We start from the raw sequence: 18,387 nt of genomic DNA on the forward strand, positions 1-18,387 counted from the left end.
CTTCCTCTTCCTCTTCTTCTTCTTCTTCTTCTTCTTCTTCTTCTTCTTCTTCTTCTTCTTCTTCTTCTTCTTCTTCTTCTTCTTCTTCTTCTTCTTCNTCTTCTTCTTCTTCTTCTTCTTCTTCTTCTTCTTCTTCTTCTTCTTCTTCTTCTTCTTCTTCTTCTTCTTCTTCTTCTTCTTCTTCTTCTTCTTCTAAGACAGGGTTTCTCTGTGTATCCCTGACCATCCTGAAGTCAGGCCAGCCTTGAACTCAGAGACCCACCTCCCTCTGCCTTCCACATGCTGGGATAACAGGTGTGTGATACCACACTCCGATCCTTTATCTTTGATTATTAAAATTACAGGTGTTTGTTTTTGTGTGGTAGGAGAGGGGTACGTACGCTCTAGATCGTGTGCGGAGGTCAGAGGACAGCTTGCAGGAGTCAGTTCTGTCCTTCCCCTCTGTGGACTATGGGGACCAAACTGAGGCAGCCTCTCTTCACTGCAAGCACCTTTACCCGGCGAATCATCTCTACGGCTCGACAGCATTTCTTTAGTCCCATGTATTTTCTTTAAAATTCACACAGATTTGTCAACCCTCATCACCCTAGAGTCATCAGTGCTCTTAATGGGACAGAAATGACGTGTCACAGAGTACTGGAAGATGTGGTTGTCTCCCATTGGCATCCTGCCACTTCTGGGGAGTGTTTCTACCCCTTGGAAATCAACACCTCCATTGTGGATGCAAAATAATTTTAGTACCAGGGCCTGGCCCTTGGTCCTCATTCCTTCTTCATCTCTCCACTTTCTGGCATCTCAACCCTGTATCCAGCCCTGGTCCTGGTGAATCAAGTGCACCCTGTTGGTTGACCTGCCAATTTTCTACTTCCAGGTTTAAGCCAGCAGCAGCACCTCCCAGAAGCCTCTGGTCTTTCCCTGTGTGCTTGTCACCCCTCCCCCACCCTACCTCCACACATGCTGGAGAGCTCTCGCCACCACACCTCAGTCCACCATCATGGGGAATAGAGCCCAGCGTCATGCTGACTGGCTGGTATGACACTCAGCAGTGGCCCACTTACTGGCTTGGGGAGGGACTCCGGAGGTAGCGGGCCTGTACAGCTCTCACGTCAGCTTCAGCTTCATCCTCCTCGTTTGGAACTACCTGCTCCTCCTCTGCGTCTCCACCGGTAGCCATGTCAGCCTGTCAGCCTCTGTCTGCCTGGCAGGAAGAGGTTGTTTAGAGAATCAGATTCCATAGGCTTTGTAGGGGGAGGGGGACGTGTCACCAATGTCACCTTGGTGGACTGAGAATGGGGAGGGTACAGCGTGCTAATACCCGGGGGGGGGGGTAAAGGAACCATAGATGGAGTCCGACTGTCCTTAGCAGGATACCATGAGGTGACACAATATGTAAGAAGTGACATCTTGATATTAGCAGGGAAGCAGAGAGGGAAAGCAAAGGTTTATCCTAACTGTAGTGTGGAAGGTTTGTGAAAGGCGGTGGATTCCGCAGACTAAAAAGGACACTTGAAGTCCCCCTTCCAACTTCCATTAATGTATACACCTTTTATCTTACTGGATGGGAAAACAGGCTCCCTTCAGTGATATTTACTGACTCTGTGTCAATCAGGGCCTTGGGTTAAGGTGCCACCCCATAGCCTACCTATTAAGGCTAGTCCCAGCTATGGCTGTGGCCTGACACTCAGGGCAGACTGGCACTCACTGAAGTCTAAGTCCCAGCTCACCACAGAAGACTTGAGGAGACGAACACTCACCTTGGGCTGGTGTGTCCTCACCAAGGACCAAGGACCCCCCAAGAAAGTGACCAGAAGTTTCGGCTGGAGAGGGGCAGACAGAGCTTCCTCTTCTCTGGTGTGCTTCTGCTCTGAGGGACAGCTGTTAACAAGAAACCTTAGCCAGTCTCTAAATTTAGCCTCTGGCCCCTTAGGATGGCAGCTCTCTGGGAGGAAGGAATGCAGGCTTCACTTAACCCTTTCCCTTCTGTCTGATTCTCAGACATGGATGTTTAGCAGTGAGTGTAGAACAGGCTCACGCGGTGACAGAAGGACCTAAAGAAAACCATCTCCTCCCGCAGGAGGCTGCCTCTTCAAAGCACTTTCTGAAAATAATCCAAATCAGCACATTTGGAACAAACTTAACTTTACCTCATAGCATCTTTGAGGAAGCTTAGGAAAGGAAAATACCAATTATACAGAACAGGCTGGCCCTCAGCCAGGCGTGGGGAGAGCACCATGTTTTGATTAAAGAGAAGTCATGGCTTGAGACCAGCCTGACATTTTTAACAGAAATGCCCGAGGACCATACAGTGGGCAAGTTGTACCTCCCCTTCATATCTCTGCCTCACCATTCATGGCCCTGATAGTGGCCAGTTGCAACCAGGGGGTGACATAAGAATTTAGAAGACTTGATAAACTCCAAAGGACTCATGACCCACCCTATGGTGGAACTCATGACATTCTGCCATTGTCCCTTCAGTCCCCAATTACCCACAGTTAACCCACTCATGCTGATTCTCATCTCCTGAGAGTCCGTGCATCCTTCCATCTACCAGCCTCCATGCTTCTGGTGGCTTCTAGTTCACCCTCTCCACATTGTGACCCCTCCCCTATCCATACATCTTTCCATCTGCCTCCATGTTTGTAAATATTTCCTAGTTACCTCCAATGCACCAGGCACTGTACCTGACTAAGTTAGACTCAGCCCTGTCTTCCTAGCTAGATGGAACCGTGCCCAGAGTAGTAGCATCAGAGATTGGCTGAATGAATGAATGAGCTCACAGTTTATTAGGAGGCATTAGGCAGAGGCTAAATATAGCTGAAGTGTAAGAGTGGAGTTCCTGCCCTAGAAGAGACTTAGAGCGCGGCACTGAATCACAGGAAGGAGCAAGTTCTGAGCTGTGAAGCCAGGGAAGGCTTCGTGGGAGAAATGATGTAGGAGCAGGCCTTTAAAGGACACGTTGGATGATATATAACCGGTATAATAGTGGGGAGGGGCTGCTGAGAACCCAGTGCACACAGTTCTGCAGCAGGAAAGAATGAGCTGCGGCTGGCTAGATGTCTACAGTCAGAACAGAGGTTACAAACTCTGGAAGATAACTCTTAAAAGGGAGGGGACATTGAGGAATGAGTCCTAGCACACCTTAAAGGACAATTTAAGGAACAGATGGATGTCTGCTCATTTCTTAAGGGCTGCAGAGTCAGCAAGACAGACAGAGTAGAGACCCAGCACCAGGGGTCTGTCCTGAGTGATCTGACGGTGGTGTTCAGAAACTGGGAAATTGTCATATACTGTAGGAGAATGCCATACCGTGACAAAGCAAAGTGTAACGGATAGAAAGCAGTAACTTTATAAGCCAACTAAACCTGGTAGCTAGAAAAGATCACGGCAAGTGATTTACACTGGGCATTCATAATACAAGACAACACCTGGGAAAGCATTTATAGTAATCACTTTATCAAAAGTGAGTTTCCCAAGAACACAAAAATACTCTAGAAACCAGGAAGCCCGAGACCAATAACTATGTAGAAATATGAACAAACTTGGAAAGAGGTAACACCCGGTGTGGTATTACTTATTACCTATTAAACAGAACACAGTAGTGCTATATGTATGAATGCAAAAAAATACTCTTAAGGTATTTTATTAAGCAAAAATATTTAAATGACATAATATCATTTGTACATATTCTATAATGTAGAGCATCTGTGGCAGAGCCTGATCAGATAGCTCTCCCGGAGAGCTATTTCCTATAGATAACCCTGGCTGTACTGAAACTCACTCTGTAGACCAGGCTGACCTCAAACTCACAGAGAAACGCCTGCCTCTGCCTCCCGAGTACTGGGATCAAAGGCGCTTTGGCTCATCTCTTACATTTATTTGGAGGTAACAAACATCTCAGTTTTGGGGGACTGTGAGGTTTCAGGGTTACAAGACTTTGGTGTTAGAAACTGAGACTGAAGAGCAAAGGCACATTATCTATCGTCTCGGTCTCTTGTGTATTTGCTACTTTCTCATGCCGGGTACCAACTCTGAACGCAGGAACTTCCTGGGTTCTCTGAGACTACATTTCTGTCCCAGTGTGGGAGTCAGAGAAGAGAGGAAGGGCAAAGAAAAAGACAATGCTGGGTCTTTTTTGCAAGTGCGGGCAACACCCTGCGGTTACTAGCTTTCACTTCTGAGAGCGCTCCCTTTTTATTACCCCGGCAACAACATCCCATCAGTTATGAGAGGTCCACACCTTCTGAGCAGCACAGGACTTTGCACTCCTGCTGAAGAGGGAGAAGGCAGGAAGATGGCTGGCTCCAGGAAGGAAGGAAGACTCTTGTTGGGGCCTTTCATAGAGTAGGTGGAGCAGGTACCTCACCCCATAGGTGAGCTCACCTGCCAGTCCATTGACTGGGTGGGGCATGTGGGCCCAGTCTGGCACAGGTGAACCTGAGGAGAGTCACAGGGACTACAGGCTGAACCAGGCCAGAGGCCGTAGCTTTAACCAGACAGCCCAGACCTGTCCAGTGCCCTGCCAGTTTCAGATTGGGTTTGTGCCGGAGAAGGAGCCAGACCATGTTGGGGAAGGCGGGATCTGTGGTGTGGATGCTCTGTGCAAGTGAGTAAGCCCCTCTCCTGCCAGCCCCGGGGAATGGGTGGGGTGTGTGACCAACTGCTGAAGGAGAGACAGTCCTAGTGTCCCTCACTTCCCCTGGTCCCAGAGGTGCTTCGTCCCATTGAGCAGAGCTATACATACGTTCTACTCTTCGGAGGGGCAGTTTGTAGGCCTGGTCCTAAATCAACACAGTCCTTGTCCATTAGCTCCTAAACAACCCCCAGCCCGCTGCTGAAAAGAGAAACCCAAAGGGTCAGACACAGTATTTGAAATCAAGGATTGTTCTCAAAAAAGCCAGAGTGTGGATCTAGATAGATTTACTGCCTAGGGCAGTGGTTCTCAACCTTCCTAATGCGCTGAGCCTTTAATATAGTTCTGCATGTCGTAGTGACCCCTAACCATAAAATTGCCATTACTACCTCATAACTGCAAATTTGCTACTGTTATGACTTGTAATGTAAAGATCTGTGCTTTCCAACGATCTTAAATGACCCTTGTGAAAAAAAGGTCATTCCGGCTCCAAAGGGGTCGTGACCCACGGGTTGAGAACCATTGATCTAGGTTTTGTTTTTGTTTTTGTTTTTTCCTCCTGTCTTTTTAAAACCAGGAAAAGACACATCCATAAACATGTTAGCACCTATGTCACCCACAGGAAGCTTACATATCCTCAATATATCCTGCATAGAGCCTCAAGCTAGAAAGCAGGCTCCCAAGGGTCAGTGCTCCCTACCGGCCCGCTGCTCTGAGCACTGACAGCAGAGAACCCCTCCTCCCCACCTCCCCCCAAATCAGCATCAGATGGGGTTGCGGCTGAATAGAAACTAAGTGCTAACTAGCAAAGCAGTTGTGTGGAGACAGGCAGGGTGCGTGAGGGTGTCTGCACGCCCGGGGTCGGGAACGCTGAGAGAAAGAGTGTAGTTCAGAGACCCTAGTTTCAGTGTCTTTGTCCAGTGGCTTGCTTCCAGGATCTGGGAACCACCTGGAGGAGGTGAGAGCCGAACAGGAAGTTCAGGAGCCCCAAGGAGGCTTTGGTTCGCACGCTGTTGAGTACACCCTGGCAAGCCAGAACCACCTGGGCCACCACCACCCGCCACAGCTCCTCCAGGGCTCTGGGTTTCCTCTCCAGCCTGCCTCTGAACCCTGGCTTTCAAGTGAAGGACGGCCTGCTAGGCCGGACAAGGCTTTGAGGGAGAGTTAGTCAGCCTAGCGGGTTCAAGTTCTATGGGCAGGTCCATTTTTCCTGAGATTGATAGCCCTGTCCCCTTGTCATCAGCCAGGATGTCCTGTCCACTCCTTCATCTGCTCAGCCCCTCACTGGGCACAAGCATTGTGTGGGTGTCCGAGGGATGGGAAGTCTGGATTTGTCCACCTCTGCCTTCCTATCTGAAAGGAGGATGCTTGCCTCAGAGGAGGGAGGCTGGAAGGACATGGCCACCCTCTCCTACCCGGCTCCGGGATTCTCTGACCCTTTCCTGAGCCAGGGCTTTTCTCCATGCACATGCATGCATACATGCACACACTTGACTTGCACTCGCACATGCACACGCATACATGCACGCACACACCAGTACAAAACTCTGTGTTCTTCAGCCTGGTACTAACACATGTGTGTATGTATGTATGTATGTATGTATGCATGCATAAAAGAAGTAATACTGGCTCAGGGAAATACCAAAAACTGAGAACACAGTCACTTGCCCAACTTAGAATGAGAAATGTCCTTAATTCTGAACTGCCTGGAGCAGGCTGGTGGCCTTCTCCTGGAGTGTGAGGCATGTGACCTCTGGGTGAACCCAGCCAGCAGGAATAGTGGTGGGGGTGAGGGGTGGTGGAGTGGGAGTGTGGAGTGTGTGTGTGTGTGTGTATCCTGACACACTGATAAAGTGTGTCCTCTCTCCTCACCCTCTCCCTTCTCCCCTGCCAGTTCTGCTCAGAACCGCATGCCCACCACCTTTCCTTCCTCCATGACTACCTGCTCTAAGAAGGAGGGTTGGAGCCCTGGGGCAGAGGAAACCACTCTGCCAAGTGGCGGCTTCGCCACTGCCAATCCTGGGTACCGTCACAGATCAAACCGATAAGCCGCTGGGTAGTGCTCTCCCCTGGGCCTCAAGGGCAGGCATTACACTCTGCTTTGTGTGAGGGGAGCCTAGGAAACGGAGAAAGTCCCCTTTGCTACCTGATCATGCCCATCATAGATTGAGCTGATGTTTGGGAGAGAGACGCTGAGTTCATAGCCCAGGCTCACTGAACTTTGGGGAAGTGGAAGATATTATATAAGGTTGTACAGAGGTGGTTTAATTTGGCACCTTAGATTTTTTTTCAGATTTATTTTACTTGAATGCATATGAATATTTTTGGCATGTGTACCATATGCATACCTGCTGGATCCCTGGAACTGGGACAATGAATGGCTGTGAGCCACCATGTGAGTGCTAGGAATCTAACTTGGGTCCTCTGCAAGAGCAACAAGTGCTCTTAACCTCAGAGCCACCCACCCAGCCCTAGAATTATCTTTAATGACAAACGAGGCCGAGACAATGACAATGACTCAGTGGGTCTGAGTGCTTGCTGTGAAGACTAGAGGACCTGAGTTCAAATCCTTAGCACCCACATTAAAAAAAAAAAAAAAGTTGGGATAGCTATGCGTGCCGAAACTCCAGCCCTGAGGAGCAGAGACAGGCAGAATGTAATAGAAACCAGCCAGGCCGAGACAGGGGGCTTCAGGTTCAGTATGCAATTCCGAAAAGTGAAGTCAAGAGAGATGGAGAAGACATTTAATATCCTCCTCTGTCTGGCCTCTACATCTGTGTAAACACACACACACACACACACACACACACACACACACACACCAAAGTTGGTCTGTTTTCATTATCATCGTTGACATTTCTAAATAGAGTAATTGACACAACACACTTTCCCATCAGGCAGATGCCCTGCCCATTTTAATGCTCTCACACCGAGGACCTCTTCCCTCTGACTGGAACACTGGTAAATTACTTCACCTCCCGAGAGCTCTGTGCCAAGGTCTGTAAAACCCAGAGGCTAATTTCCAATGCAGCCAATGCCCACTGTACCTGTCACATAGTTACTTCAGGCAAAGCCCTTAGAACAGGGCCCTGTGTGGAACCCTCAGTGGATGCTGGTATTATTGTTGCTATTATTAGAGTGAGCAAAGGCAGGTACCAGAAGTCAATGACACACTAGTGACCCATTATCTAATAGCTCTGATCTGACCAAAATGAGCCAGGAAATGACACTGAAGTCATTGTGGACAAGTCCCAGTTATCACCCAAGCAGCCAGCATGGGCCTACCTGCTCCCTTCAAAGGCTGCTGGAAAAACCCTCCAGTTTATGCACAAAATCAAGGCTCTTCCAGTCAAGAGAAATTTCAGCCACTAGATCTCCTGAAAGATAAAGAGATGTGTAAAAAGGCTTCCACCAAGAAAGTTCCAGAGAGAGAGAGTTCATGATCAGTTCTGCAAGGAGCCAAGACCTGACAATATAAAACATAGGCGTGCACTGTGCATGTGTGCATGCAAACACACACACACTGACATACATGGACACAAAGAGACGCAAACATACAAACAAATAAACACACATGTACCCAGATATTCCCCCACAGATAGATAGACAGACAGACACTGACATACATAGATGCACACATAAACCACACAGCCAGACACACAGCCATCCACTCTCTCACACACACATCATGCTTAAACATACACAGACACACTCAACACACACACAAACACACAACACACTCAGATATATCCCACATTCATACAGATACACCCCACACAAGCACACTAACACACACAGACCTACATACAGACCACGTACACAGTCACATACACCGCAGACACACAGACACACATAGACATACACACTGACAAACACAGACACACCCACAGACACATATCAAAACACATACATGAACCACACATACACAGAAACACAAATGTACCCATTCTCACACACACACACACAGGCAGGCAGGCAGGCAGGCAGACAGACAGACAGACACACACACACAGACACACACACTCCTTTCTAGAAGTACAGCGAATTTCTTTGTTGCTTCTGTGCTAAATTAGAAGAATACTGTTTTTCATAGAGAAATAAAGGAATCTACCGTTGCAAAGTGTCATACTAGGTGAGAAAAAAATTTTTTTTCACTCTCTCCCCAGACATTAAAAGGTTTCAATAACCCCCTGGGTGCTAGGCCACAGAGGGATTTTGGGAAGTCTGTTTTCACACTGCAGGTCTGTCGGGGCTGTTCTCCATGTTAGAATCTTGGGGGCTGTCATTAGCAGACACAGACCCCAGCACGGCGAGTTTTCCTAAGAATGCTGCCTACCACTTGCCCCTCTGAAGTTGGCTTCACAGGCTGGGGACCCCATGGTGTCTCCTCTGTGGGGACTCAGAGTCTAAGCTCTGTACAGTTCCCTGTCCCAGGCTGGGCAGTGAGGGGGACACAGCCTCAGGCATGGACATCTATCTGATAACAGTCAAATCTGAAAGTGCCCTTGTGTCCAGGAACTCTTGACTTAAAGAAGACACATTTGGGCCAGAGCCAGGGCAGTGAAGTGCAAGCCCAATCCTGTCCTCCCCCTACTCAGGGCCCTGGGTACAATCCTTAAGGTCCACCTCCCACCTGATGCCAGGGCATCACCTGCTGGTGCAAGGCAGAAGCCAAGGCTCACAGATGAAGCACAAGGCTGCCTGTCAGAGATGCAATTGGAATTACAATGCCCCAGCTAACAGCAGTCTCAGCCACAGAGAGGAAGCGATGTGAGGACTGGCCAGTCAAAGAGGGATGTGTTCTAAGTTGGAGAGTGGCTGGGGAGATGGCCATCAACCCTGGCTCATTTGCATCCACTAGGTTTCTGAATCAGAATCCAGATGAATCCAGACTGTGTGCTTCTCAATTCTTTGCATCATCCGGCTTCATCCCTGAGAGCTGCTGTCTAGTCCCTGGTTGGGTGTCTTGACTCAGGGAGGCCGACCGCCTGCATTCTTACACTCCAGTGTGCACACCGGGAGCCTGGGGCCTTATCAGATGCACACTGATGGAAGGTCAGGGGTGGGGTAAGGAGTTCTGGGTTTCTAACTACCGCCCAGGTGGGGGTTGGGTAGGAAGTTGTTCAGGGACCACAGTGTGAGACAGCAACCTTTCAGATCCCAGCCCAGGGCTCCATGAAACCCAGTTGTGATGTTTATTGTGATGTTGGTCACCAGAAGGCCAGTGAGCCTGGCCCTGTATATGCCCGTACCCTTGGCAGTGTGCTGTCCTGCTAATCTCTCCCTCCCTTCTGAGATGCCGAAGGTGTGGTCCAAGTCATGTGATCTTCTGCCCTCAACCCTCTCATGCTTCTGTAGCTTCTTCCTCCTCCGTTGTCAGGGCTTCCGACACTCAGTTCTTCCAGCATCCATCTGTGACTGTATCTGCGCCGAAAGCTTTCGCTGTTCTTCACTCCTAGCTAATCTCCAAACTCCAAAATGCCCGTCTTCAACCCTGCTTCTCCATAAGCTAGAGTCCCTCAAGACCAGCAGGCAATTTTCCAACTCATATATCTCTGAAGACTTCCAACTCACGGGCTGCAGCCTGACTCACATGGAGGGGGGCCTTCTAGCCTAAGTCCTCAGAGACCCCTCTGTGCCGATATCTGATGCTCTGTCCATCCAGGAACAGAAGGCAGAGACCTAGCAGTGATCTGCTACATTGTCTAGGGCAATGTAAAAGGCTATCGCAAATTCACCGCTTACTCAAAATTACAATGCTAATGTTTAGTTTGCCCACGGATCTGGAGTTGAGAGGGTTCTTAGAAAGTCTGCAGTGTGCAGCTTAGCTGGGGTGGCTTTGCTGAGGGTGGAAAACTTCTCGTGGTGGTGGTACGTCTGTGGCAGGCAATCTGGTGCTGGCTCTGGCTTTGCTCCCGGTGGCCTTCCACAGACTATGGCCTTTGCTTCCTCAGAGCCTCAGTAGGAGGCCAAGAGCAATCCCCGAGAGCCAGAAAGTGATAGTGTCCAGCCCCCAAATGGAGCCCAGAGCAAATCTGCTGCATTCGGCTGTTCTGGGAGTCATGGGCTGCAACTTAAGGGAGGAGTGAGGCGTCTTATTTCTTTCTGTTGTTGCTGTGTGTCCCCGGCTGGAACATACATCTCTGGGCCTCTGTCTCTCTAACCCCAAATGCTGGGATCACAGATAGGTGCCACCACACCTGGGAAATAGTTTTCTTTATTTTCTCCTCTCACCCACCCTCCGCTCCCCTCCCTCCTCCCTCCCTCCCTCCCCCTCCCCCCTTCTCCTTTTCTCCCTCCCTTTCTCTTTCTTTTGTGGTTATGGAGGGCCTTGTGAATGCTACTGAGCTACGCCTTCAGCCACACCTTGATTCTTTCTTTCTTGTTGTTTTTGTCCAGACAAGGTTTCAATGTGTAGCCCTCAGCTATCCTGGAACTCACTCTATAGATCGGGGCTGGCCTCGAACTTAAGAGATCTGTCTGCCTCTGCCTCTCAAGTGCTGGGATTAAAAGTTTTTACCACTCCCGTCCCACCTTAAATCTTGATTCTTGATGAGAACAGTTTCAAAGAATTTTGGGCCTATCATAACTTGCCAAGTCACCATTGATGGCCCCTGCCATCTCACCTAAAGCCAGGTCAGCCCTCTGTGCTGCTGCTATCAGCTGTCTCGCACCTCGGCTCGGCTTGCCTCGGCTCATTTCGCTTGACCTCTTGTTGTCATGGCCTTGTAGGCTTGGACTCAACTCATGCTTAAGTCAGTGATGTGACCCTAGAATTGCTTTATAGGGAGGAACTGGTGGCGTGGCTATAGGGAATCTGGCTGGAAGGGAGCCAAGTAGCAGCTTTGTCCGGAGCTGCCTTCATGGACCTGGTATTCTGTTGGTCTTTATGGACCTGGTATTCTGTTGGCCTTTGTGTTTTATCGGGGGTGGGGGGGGTGGGGTGGAAGGAGGGAGAGACAGACAGAGACAGACAGACAGACAGACCTTGGTCCTGTTGCTATACCCGGCCTGTCTTTCCCTTGCCCACTTTCCACACATCCCCTCTTCTGTCTCTCTTTCTTGATGCTGCTTCTCCTCCAGCCTTGGCTGAGGACCCTGTCTCCCACTGCTCCTGAGGCGCTCGCTCAGTTAGTTCTCTCACTGTGTGGGTGTGGTATTGTGGGGGAGGGGGTACTTGTGACCATGGCGGTTTCACATTTGTTCTGAGATTATTTATTTATTGCCATCTGACTCACCCAGAGGACCGACCTCTGAGCGAACAGAACTGTGCCACCATGGCTTCTCCACCTTAGTCGGGGGAAACTGGAGCCCTGCTGGGCGGGGCTAACGCATGCATGCCTGCCCTCTTGCCTCTTTCCAGGCAACAAGCCTGCTAGCCCTTCAAGGTCTCCTGTGACTCTCCAAGGCTGACTTTTCCAGGTTTACTCTGTCCTCTCCACAACTGACTCCTGTACCTGTCTGATGTGTGAGAGGGACTAAGAGTGGCTGGGGTCTCTTCCTCCTCTTGGTCCCTGCCCTTTAGCTGGAGTCCCCCTTCCCCCCCCTCCCCCCCCAGTGTAGGAATTCCGGTGTTCAGACACATGGTTTACGGAGACACACTGACCTTGGAGGTGAGGGCAATGGCCCTCAAGCTCTCTTACATTGGCAAAGCTCAACTCTGCTCCCCTGCTGTCTTCTCCCTGCCTCCAGGGCCATGTGCCCAGCTCCCTCTGTCCTCAGAGAGGGCCCCTGCCCAGGGCACCGGCTACTGCCCTTGGAAACGGCATTCTCTCCCAAGATGCGTCCTCTTTGCCACCCACTGACCTTTGGGCCACTTCCTTGTCTTCTGGTGAGTCAGGCATGCCACAGACATCTGATGCGGGCAGGTGCAGACACGACTTTAGACAGACACTTCCGGCTAGGACAGCCGCCCAGTTCATTGGAGAAGAATAAAGTGTCGCTTGGTGTCCCAAAGCTCCCTGCCCCTCACTTGCCCACCAGCTTGCTAATGTGTGCCCTGCGAGGGAGTGGGTAACACACCGTGCGTGAGCTTTATCCTCCTATGACGCGATCCATTCCTGTGTTCCTGCTCCTTCCCAAGATGCTCTGCTTCTCTGATCTCTCCTCTCTCTTCAGTCTCTTCCTCTCTAGAAGCTCATTCTCTGTAACCTGGAGGCCTCCCAAGCCTCTCCATCCTGTCTGGTGGGGACTAGAGAAACCTTCTCCAGAGTCTGTCCGGTTTTGGCTCCCTCATCATACTGTGTCAGGCAAGCTGCGGGACACAGTGGGTTGCCTGTGCCACTTCTGCCTCTTGGCTTTGCAGCTGGAACAGGGCTGCTGCCCATTGCGGGGGAACTTAGACGAATGTATCCGGAAGCAAATCCCTAAACTGCCCTTTGATACCCAAAGTCCAAAGATAGCTGTTACTGATGCTCTTTCTGGTTTTCTTTTAGAATTCACCCTGTGTCTTTGGTCATGTGGGACTGTGGGTTGTGTAGACACAACCCCTGTGCCCTTCCTCTTCCCCTTATGCCCATGAATTCAACACAGTGAATGGCATCCCTCGAGGGTTATGTCCAGTTTCACCTCCTCAATAAGCTTCCTGGTTAAAATCCTTTTCCTGATTCCCCTCTCCCCATCTCTTTCTCTTACCCTTACTCCTAATACTCTATTAGGCTCCATTAGGGTACTGGACAGTGACATCTACCTGCTTCTTATTAGGGATTATGCCACAAGCCACTCAATCAACAAAGTCCTAATTAGTACCCAGCCAAGAGGCAGGCCTCTTGGGCATTTAGCCAGTGAGTGGCACTTACTAGAATAGTCTGAAACACGGGGTCCTCTTAGAGAACCCCAGCTGGTAAAAGGAGCCTACACACAGAGACTCACGTCCGAATGTGGATTATACTCAGAAAGGTAGACCAACAAGGACTGGCTGTTGCCAGGGGGGGGGGGTTTGGGGGGGAGAGATGGGGGGGAGAGAACCTCCAGAGACTGTAGACTATGAACAAACCCTGTAAGTTCTGTGGGTCCTGGCACAGGTCTAGGGTTTTAGAAGAAATGTCCTGAATTGACTCAAATTTAGGTTCCTAAAGATCTATGTTGACCTAACAGTTCAACAAGTGTGGATAGATTTCTAAAATCAACCCCCCTACCCCCCCCCCCACCCGTGGCTTTGGCTTCTCCGTTCTTTGTCCCCAGCTGAGCACTGGGCTGCTGTACCTAGGGAGGAGGACGAACCTACCTGCCCATGGGAATTGGCTCCTCCCCCTTAGAGACACGCCCATTCTCACCAGAAAGGCCTGGCCCAGGCTGGTCCCTTCTGGCCTTCAGCATCTCTTCCCTGAGCAAGACTCTGTGGTTTGTCTGAGCAAATGGATTTTTCTAAGTGGCCGCGTTCCTGCTAGTTTCCCCAGAGCTCCCGTAATACGCTGCGTGCGCCTCAGGCAGCCAGCTCCGTGAAGCATTTCATTATCTTCCTGGGATGTATTACTTTCCGTTTCACTCTCAGGAGACAGCTTGTTATCTTCTTAACAAACCTTAATTATTTACAAGCAATCATGGAGGTCTCAAGCTGGGTCTCCACACCCTAGCTCTGCAGGGGGCTTAAATGGCCTCTCATTACCACTTAGGGCTTCTTGCTGGCGGGGCTTCCCCTCTTTGGGAGGGGCTCACTGGGTCCTTTATTTTATGTCCAGGCAGTTTCTTTTCCTTTAAATAGATGTCTTTTTAAAACATTATTTCTATTACTATCCATTTTAAAACCCCTGAACGGTAGCATGAATTTCCAAGTCATGTGCTTAGCAGTTTGTCCTGATAGGGATCCTGCCCTGGTCCTGTCCAGTGACTTTTTGCATGGTGGGCAAGATCCACTTCGAGGATCCACTTCCCCAGTCCCTTGTGGGGACACTTTCTAATAACTCAGGCATAGGTCCTCCACCAAGAGTCTTGAGTTACCAACCCACCCTTCTGATGTGAGTTATCTATGACTCTGCCAGGCTGTCAAAGAACATCTTGCAGTGCTTTGCTGGGCCCTTGAGGATCTGAAGTGAAAACAATCCAAGACAGGAGAATTCTTATGGTTCTTGCTAACTCCAGGCTGGTCTGGCAGTCCTTCTGTGTGCATCCTGAGAACTGGCAGGTACTCAACTGTAGCAGGTGACACAAAAGGAAACATCTGCTTCGGAGTCTTAAAATTGTGGCTTGTTTCCAAACTTTTTCCACAAGCTACTATGACGTAGGAAGATTTTTATGATCCTCCCATTGCAGTTAAAAACGCCCCCCCCCCATCAATATGGATGTCTGCAGGGTTTAACACATCAATGTATTATTATATTAGTCAGTCTCTGTGTAACAAAACAGAGAAAAAACCTACTTAAGTGGAGGAAAGATTTATTTTGGTTCAAGGTTTTTAATCTATTGTCTCTGGGCTCAAAATAAGGCAGAGTATCATTGCAGGTACTGCATCATGGATGACCTCAGGTTAGATGACTGGATGGATCAAGGAAGGGAGAAAAGGAGGGAGGGAGAGGGGAAACAAGACAAGAGGGACAAGCTATCATCTCCAGAGACATGGCCTCAAGGACATACTCTCCCACCTTCAACATTTCCTACCACCTCCCAGTAGCCCATCAAATTATGACCCTATCAATAAAGTACTCAGTCCATCAATGATGTGAGAACCCTCCTGTCTAGTACCTTCCCCAAAGTCCCACCTCTGAACATGGCTGCACTGGACACCAAGCTTTCAATGCGTGAGTCTATGGGGGACGTTTCAAATCTGACTCATAATAGCAACTCTCTGTATCAGAGAGGGGCTTTCCTTGAGCTTCGAGGGGAAAGCAGGCAGGAGAGTAAGGAGGGAAGGGAGGAAACTTCTGGAAGCAGGAATTGTGAGAAGCTGGGGCTTTGTGGGAATTGTAAGGGTGATATTAATGTCAAGGAGTGGGTTGGAAGCTTCTAAAATGACTTCTTTCCTCACATTCTAGTTGAAGGTCAGATGTCTCTCCTGCCTTTTTTGTTTAATTCCTCAGTTGGGGGGGGGTGCAAAGACCCACAAAGATGAAGGAATGAAAAACCAATAAGCATAAGATCAACAGGAAGGAGAAAAGGGACAGGATTTATTAAGTTACAATGAAGTCAGTCAGGTGATTTCTTGCTGTTATGTCAGAATGGGGGACTGAGTGCATCAGCAGAAAGGATTGCAGCTGGTTAGGGTGCATGCCCAGGGTAGCATAAAGTTCTGAAACACAGGGGAACATCACACCCAGAGTCATGGAGCATGTAAGCATACCCCAGGGCACACAGTCAGTCTTTTAAAACCCTCCTCAGATTTACAGCTAACATGCAAATTGCGCTGAGCACCAGTCAAAGGGATTTATTATTATTATTATTATTATTATTATTATTATTATTATTATTATTATTAATTTGTGAGCCTTCCTTCATTTCTGTCTCTTTCCTTATAAATCTATTAACACACAACAATTATAACTCACTGTTAGAATGATTGCTAAAATTGATCTATTTTTTAGCTTCAGTCATTAGTGATTGCTCCTGCTTTCTGTCGGCTAACTTGTGATGGTGGGTGGTTGTCTCTCATGACTAACTTTTAACGAAGATATGTCTCGACAGCAGACTAGGAGATGACAAAGTACAAGTGGCTCAGTAAGGGAAAAGGTAAATAACGGTAGTGATCACTCAGGGAGTTCTGATTATGAGTTGAGAGCCACTAAACAAAGGTCACACTGCTTCCTCGTCACTTACCGCTCACAAGACCTGCTTTTCAACCAAGGGCTTGGGCACAGGTGGCTTCAGTAAGCCACACTGGGTGGATGAAGGAACTCTAACTGAGGCATTTGTATAAGACATTTGGAACCTGTGCGTTTAAGCTGCCTGCTGCTTCCTAGAATGGATGCAGTGAGTTGTGTTGTGGGAACAGTGGTGAATGAAAGGGAATAATCAGGGGTGTTTCTGACTAAAAAAAAAGGGAGTTGGGAGTGGAAAGGGGTTGAGGAGGGGATGCACAGAGTTACTGATCTAACGAGGGAGGCCCGTTCAGATTGCCAGCTTTACCTCTGATAAGGATGTGGGATACCTACTACATAGGTGTAGGGTGTTCTCCGAAAGCAGGTTTGGTTCCCAGGCACTCTCCAGGCCTGGTTCTTCTATAAAAATCTCAAGTTTGTTTCTCTTCTGCTGGGAAATAGTCTACTTGAAGTTTGACTAAGGTGGGTTACAAGGAGGCAGAGAGATGGCTTAGCTGTTAAAAATGCTGTCTGCTCTCCTGTAGGGCTTGAGTTCAAATCCTGCCATCCACATAGGGTGGCTCACAGTGGCCTGTAACTCTAGCTCCATCACCTATTCTGGCATCGGTGGGCATCTATTCATGTGCACAGTACCCCTGTGACACACAGAAAGAACTAAGCGCTGTGCGAGCTTAGTCTGAGTCCATAAACCCTGTCCCAGTAAGAAGGAGGCTCCACACATTTTTATCTTGCCTTGGTAGACACATGCTAAATACTTGACCACGGACTGAAGAAAGGATGTAAGAGTTTCATATACAAGGAAAAATTTACAAGGAATGAGGTGGAAGACATGGATTCTGTTGGCACTCAGTACAAATGCCCTCCCTGCCATCTCTGGCCCAGCAGACAATGTGATCCATTTGCCCTGACTGTTGGGTTGATGTTCTGGACTGTCAACCACGTCTACGTAGAACACCTTGGTTAACCCCTCCTCCGAGGTACACGTGAAGGCATGTGAAGACCGAACCTCGAATTAGAGATAACGTCAAAGAGAGAATGGGAGTAAATACAAAAAGGCCTGCACCATTGAGTTGTAGTTAGTGTAATGTAAGAAAGACTGATAGGAACTGGGACTTACTAACTCTGCCTGTTGGCTTGTTCTCCTTTCCCTGACTGTTGTCTTACTATCCGGTTCCTATTTCTTAGTCATGAGTGAGTGAGTGGACAGCTGAGTTCGGAAGGAATGGCTCTTTGATTTGGTGGTGAGTACTGGTTGACGAGAGGGACTGTGCGACCTGGACTCCACCAGTGGCAGCCGTTGTAGCAGGCTGCTCATGTATAAGACAAGAAAGAATCCTTATTCAGGCCATGGAGAGGCCCAAGAATTGTCACCTTGAGGACAAGGCTCCAGGGAAATGGGTTCAGGCAAGAGGTGAGGTGAAGATCAGTGGCAGTTGCCATGACTACTACAAGGCACCCAGGGAACCCGCATATAATCGTGCTCTCTGAACGGGTTGTAAGCTGCAGCCGGGACCTGGTGGATAGAATCAGAGGCTCTTTCTGGAAACCCGCCTCCTGGTGAAGGGTACCTTGCTAGTGATGGTGATGAATGTGTTTTCTGACAGCTGAAAGTTGCAGAGAGACTTCTGGTGACATGGAGGAGCATGTGGTGAGCCATGGCCACATAGGAGACAGCCCAGGCTTCAGATGCCCAGGAAAGTGTTTGGATAACTTCAGAGTGACATCTGGCACTGGGGCAGTGGTGTTCCCTGCTCCAACTATACCAGGAATTTACGAATGCCAAGGAGAAGGCTGGCTTTGGAAACTTTTTTTCCCTCTCCAAGTACCCATTTCTCTGATTTCACAAAGAAGCCCCAGAAGCTCTTGTCACCCAGCTCCCTTGTCGAGCAGTGCCCACTCTGTAAAGGCAGTTGGCCCTCACTGTGCACCAAAGTATGAATAGCTCTGTTCCTGGGAATTTGTATTTTCATATATATATATATATATATATATATATATATATATATA

General features: G+C 49.0%; 2 protein-coding genes across 5 annotated transcripts in view; one reads left to right on the forward strand and one right to left on the reverse strand.

The window, feature by feature from the left end:
• The window catches only part of Dusp27 (dual specificity phosphatase 27, atypical), a 29,066-nt gene extending 27,215 nt beyond the window's left edge, over positions 1–1,851 (reverse strand). Inside the window, exons 1-2 of one of the 2 annotated variants that reach the window (XM_021198583.2) lie at positions 1,755–1,851; positions 1,059–1,194 (exon numbers count right to left, since the gene is read on the reverse strand). In XM_021198583.2, the coding sequence (XP_021054242.1) occupies positions 1,059–1,174 (116 nt within the window). In that variant the 5' untranslated portion in view covers positions 1,175–1,194; positions 1,755–1,851. Of the gene's footprint in view, positions 1–1,058; positions 1,199–1,754 lie in introns of both variants that reach the window. The other variant, XM_029538235.1, reaches the window with a different exon arrangement.
• A 2,367-nt stretch (positions 1,852–4,218) lies between these two features.
• Positions 4,219–18,387, forward strand: part of Gpa33 (glycoprotein A33) — a 36,341-nt gene continuing 22,172 nt past the window's right edge. For all 3 annotated transcript variants that reach the window (XM_021199264.2, XM_029539187.1, XM_029539188.1), the window contains exon 1: positions 4,219–4,603. In XM_021199264.2, the coding sequence (XP_021054923.1) occupies positions 4,561–4,603 (43 nt within the window). In that variant the 5' untranslated portion in view covers positions 4,219–4,560. The remainder of the gene's footprint in view (positions 4,604–18,387) is intronic.

This window comes from Mus pahari, chromosome 5, assembly GCF_900095145.1.
Source record: "Mus pahari chromosome 5, PAHARI_EIJ_v1.1, whole genome shotgun sequence".
Classification (NCBI taxonomy): domain Eukaryota; kingdom Metazoa; phylum Chordata; class Mammalia; order Rodentia; family Muridae; genus Mus; species Mus pahari.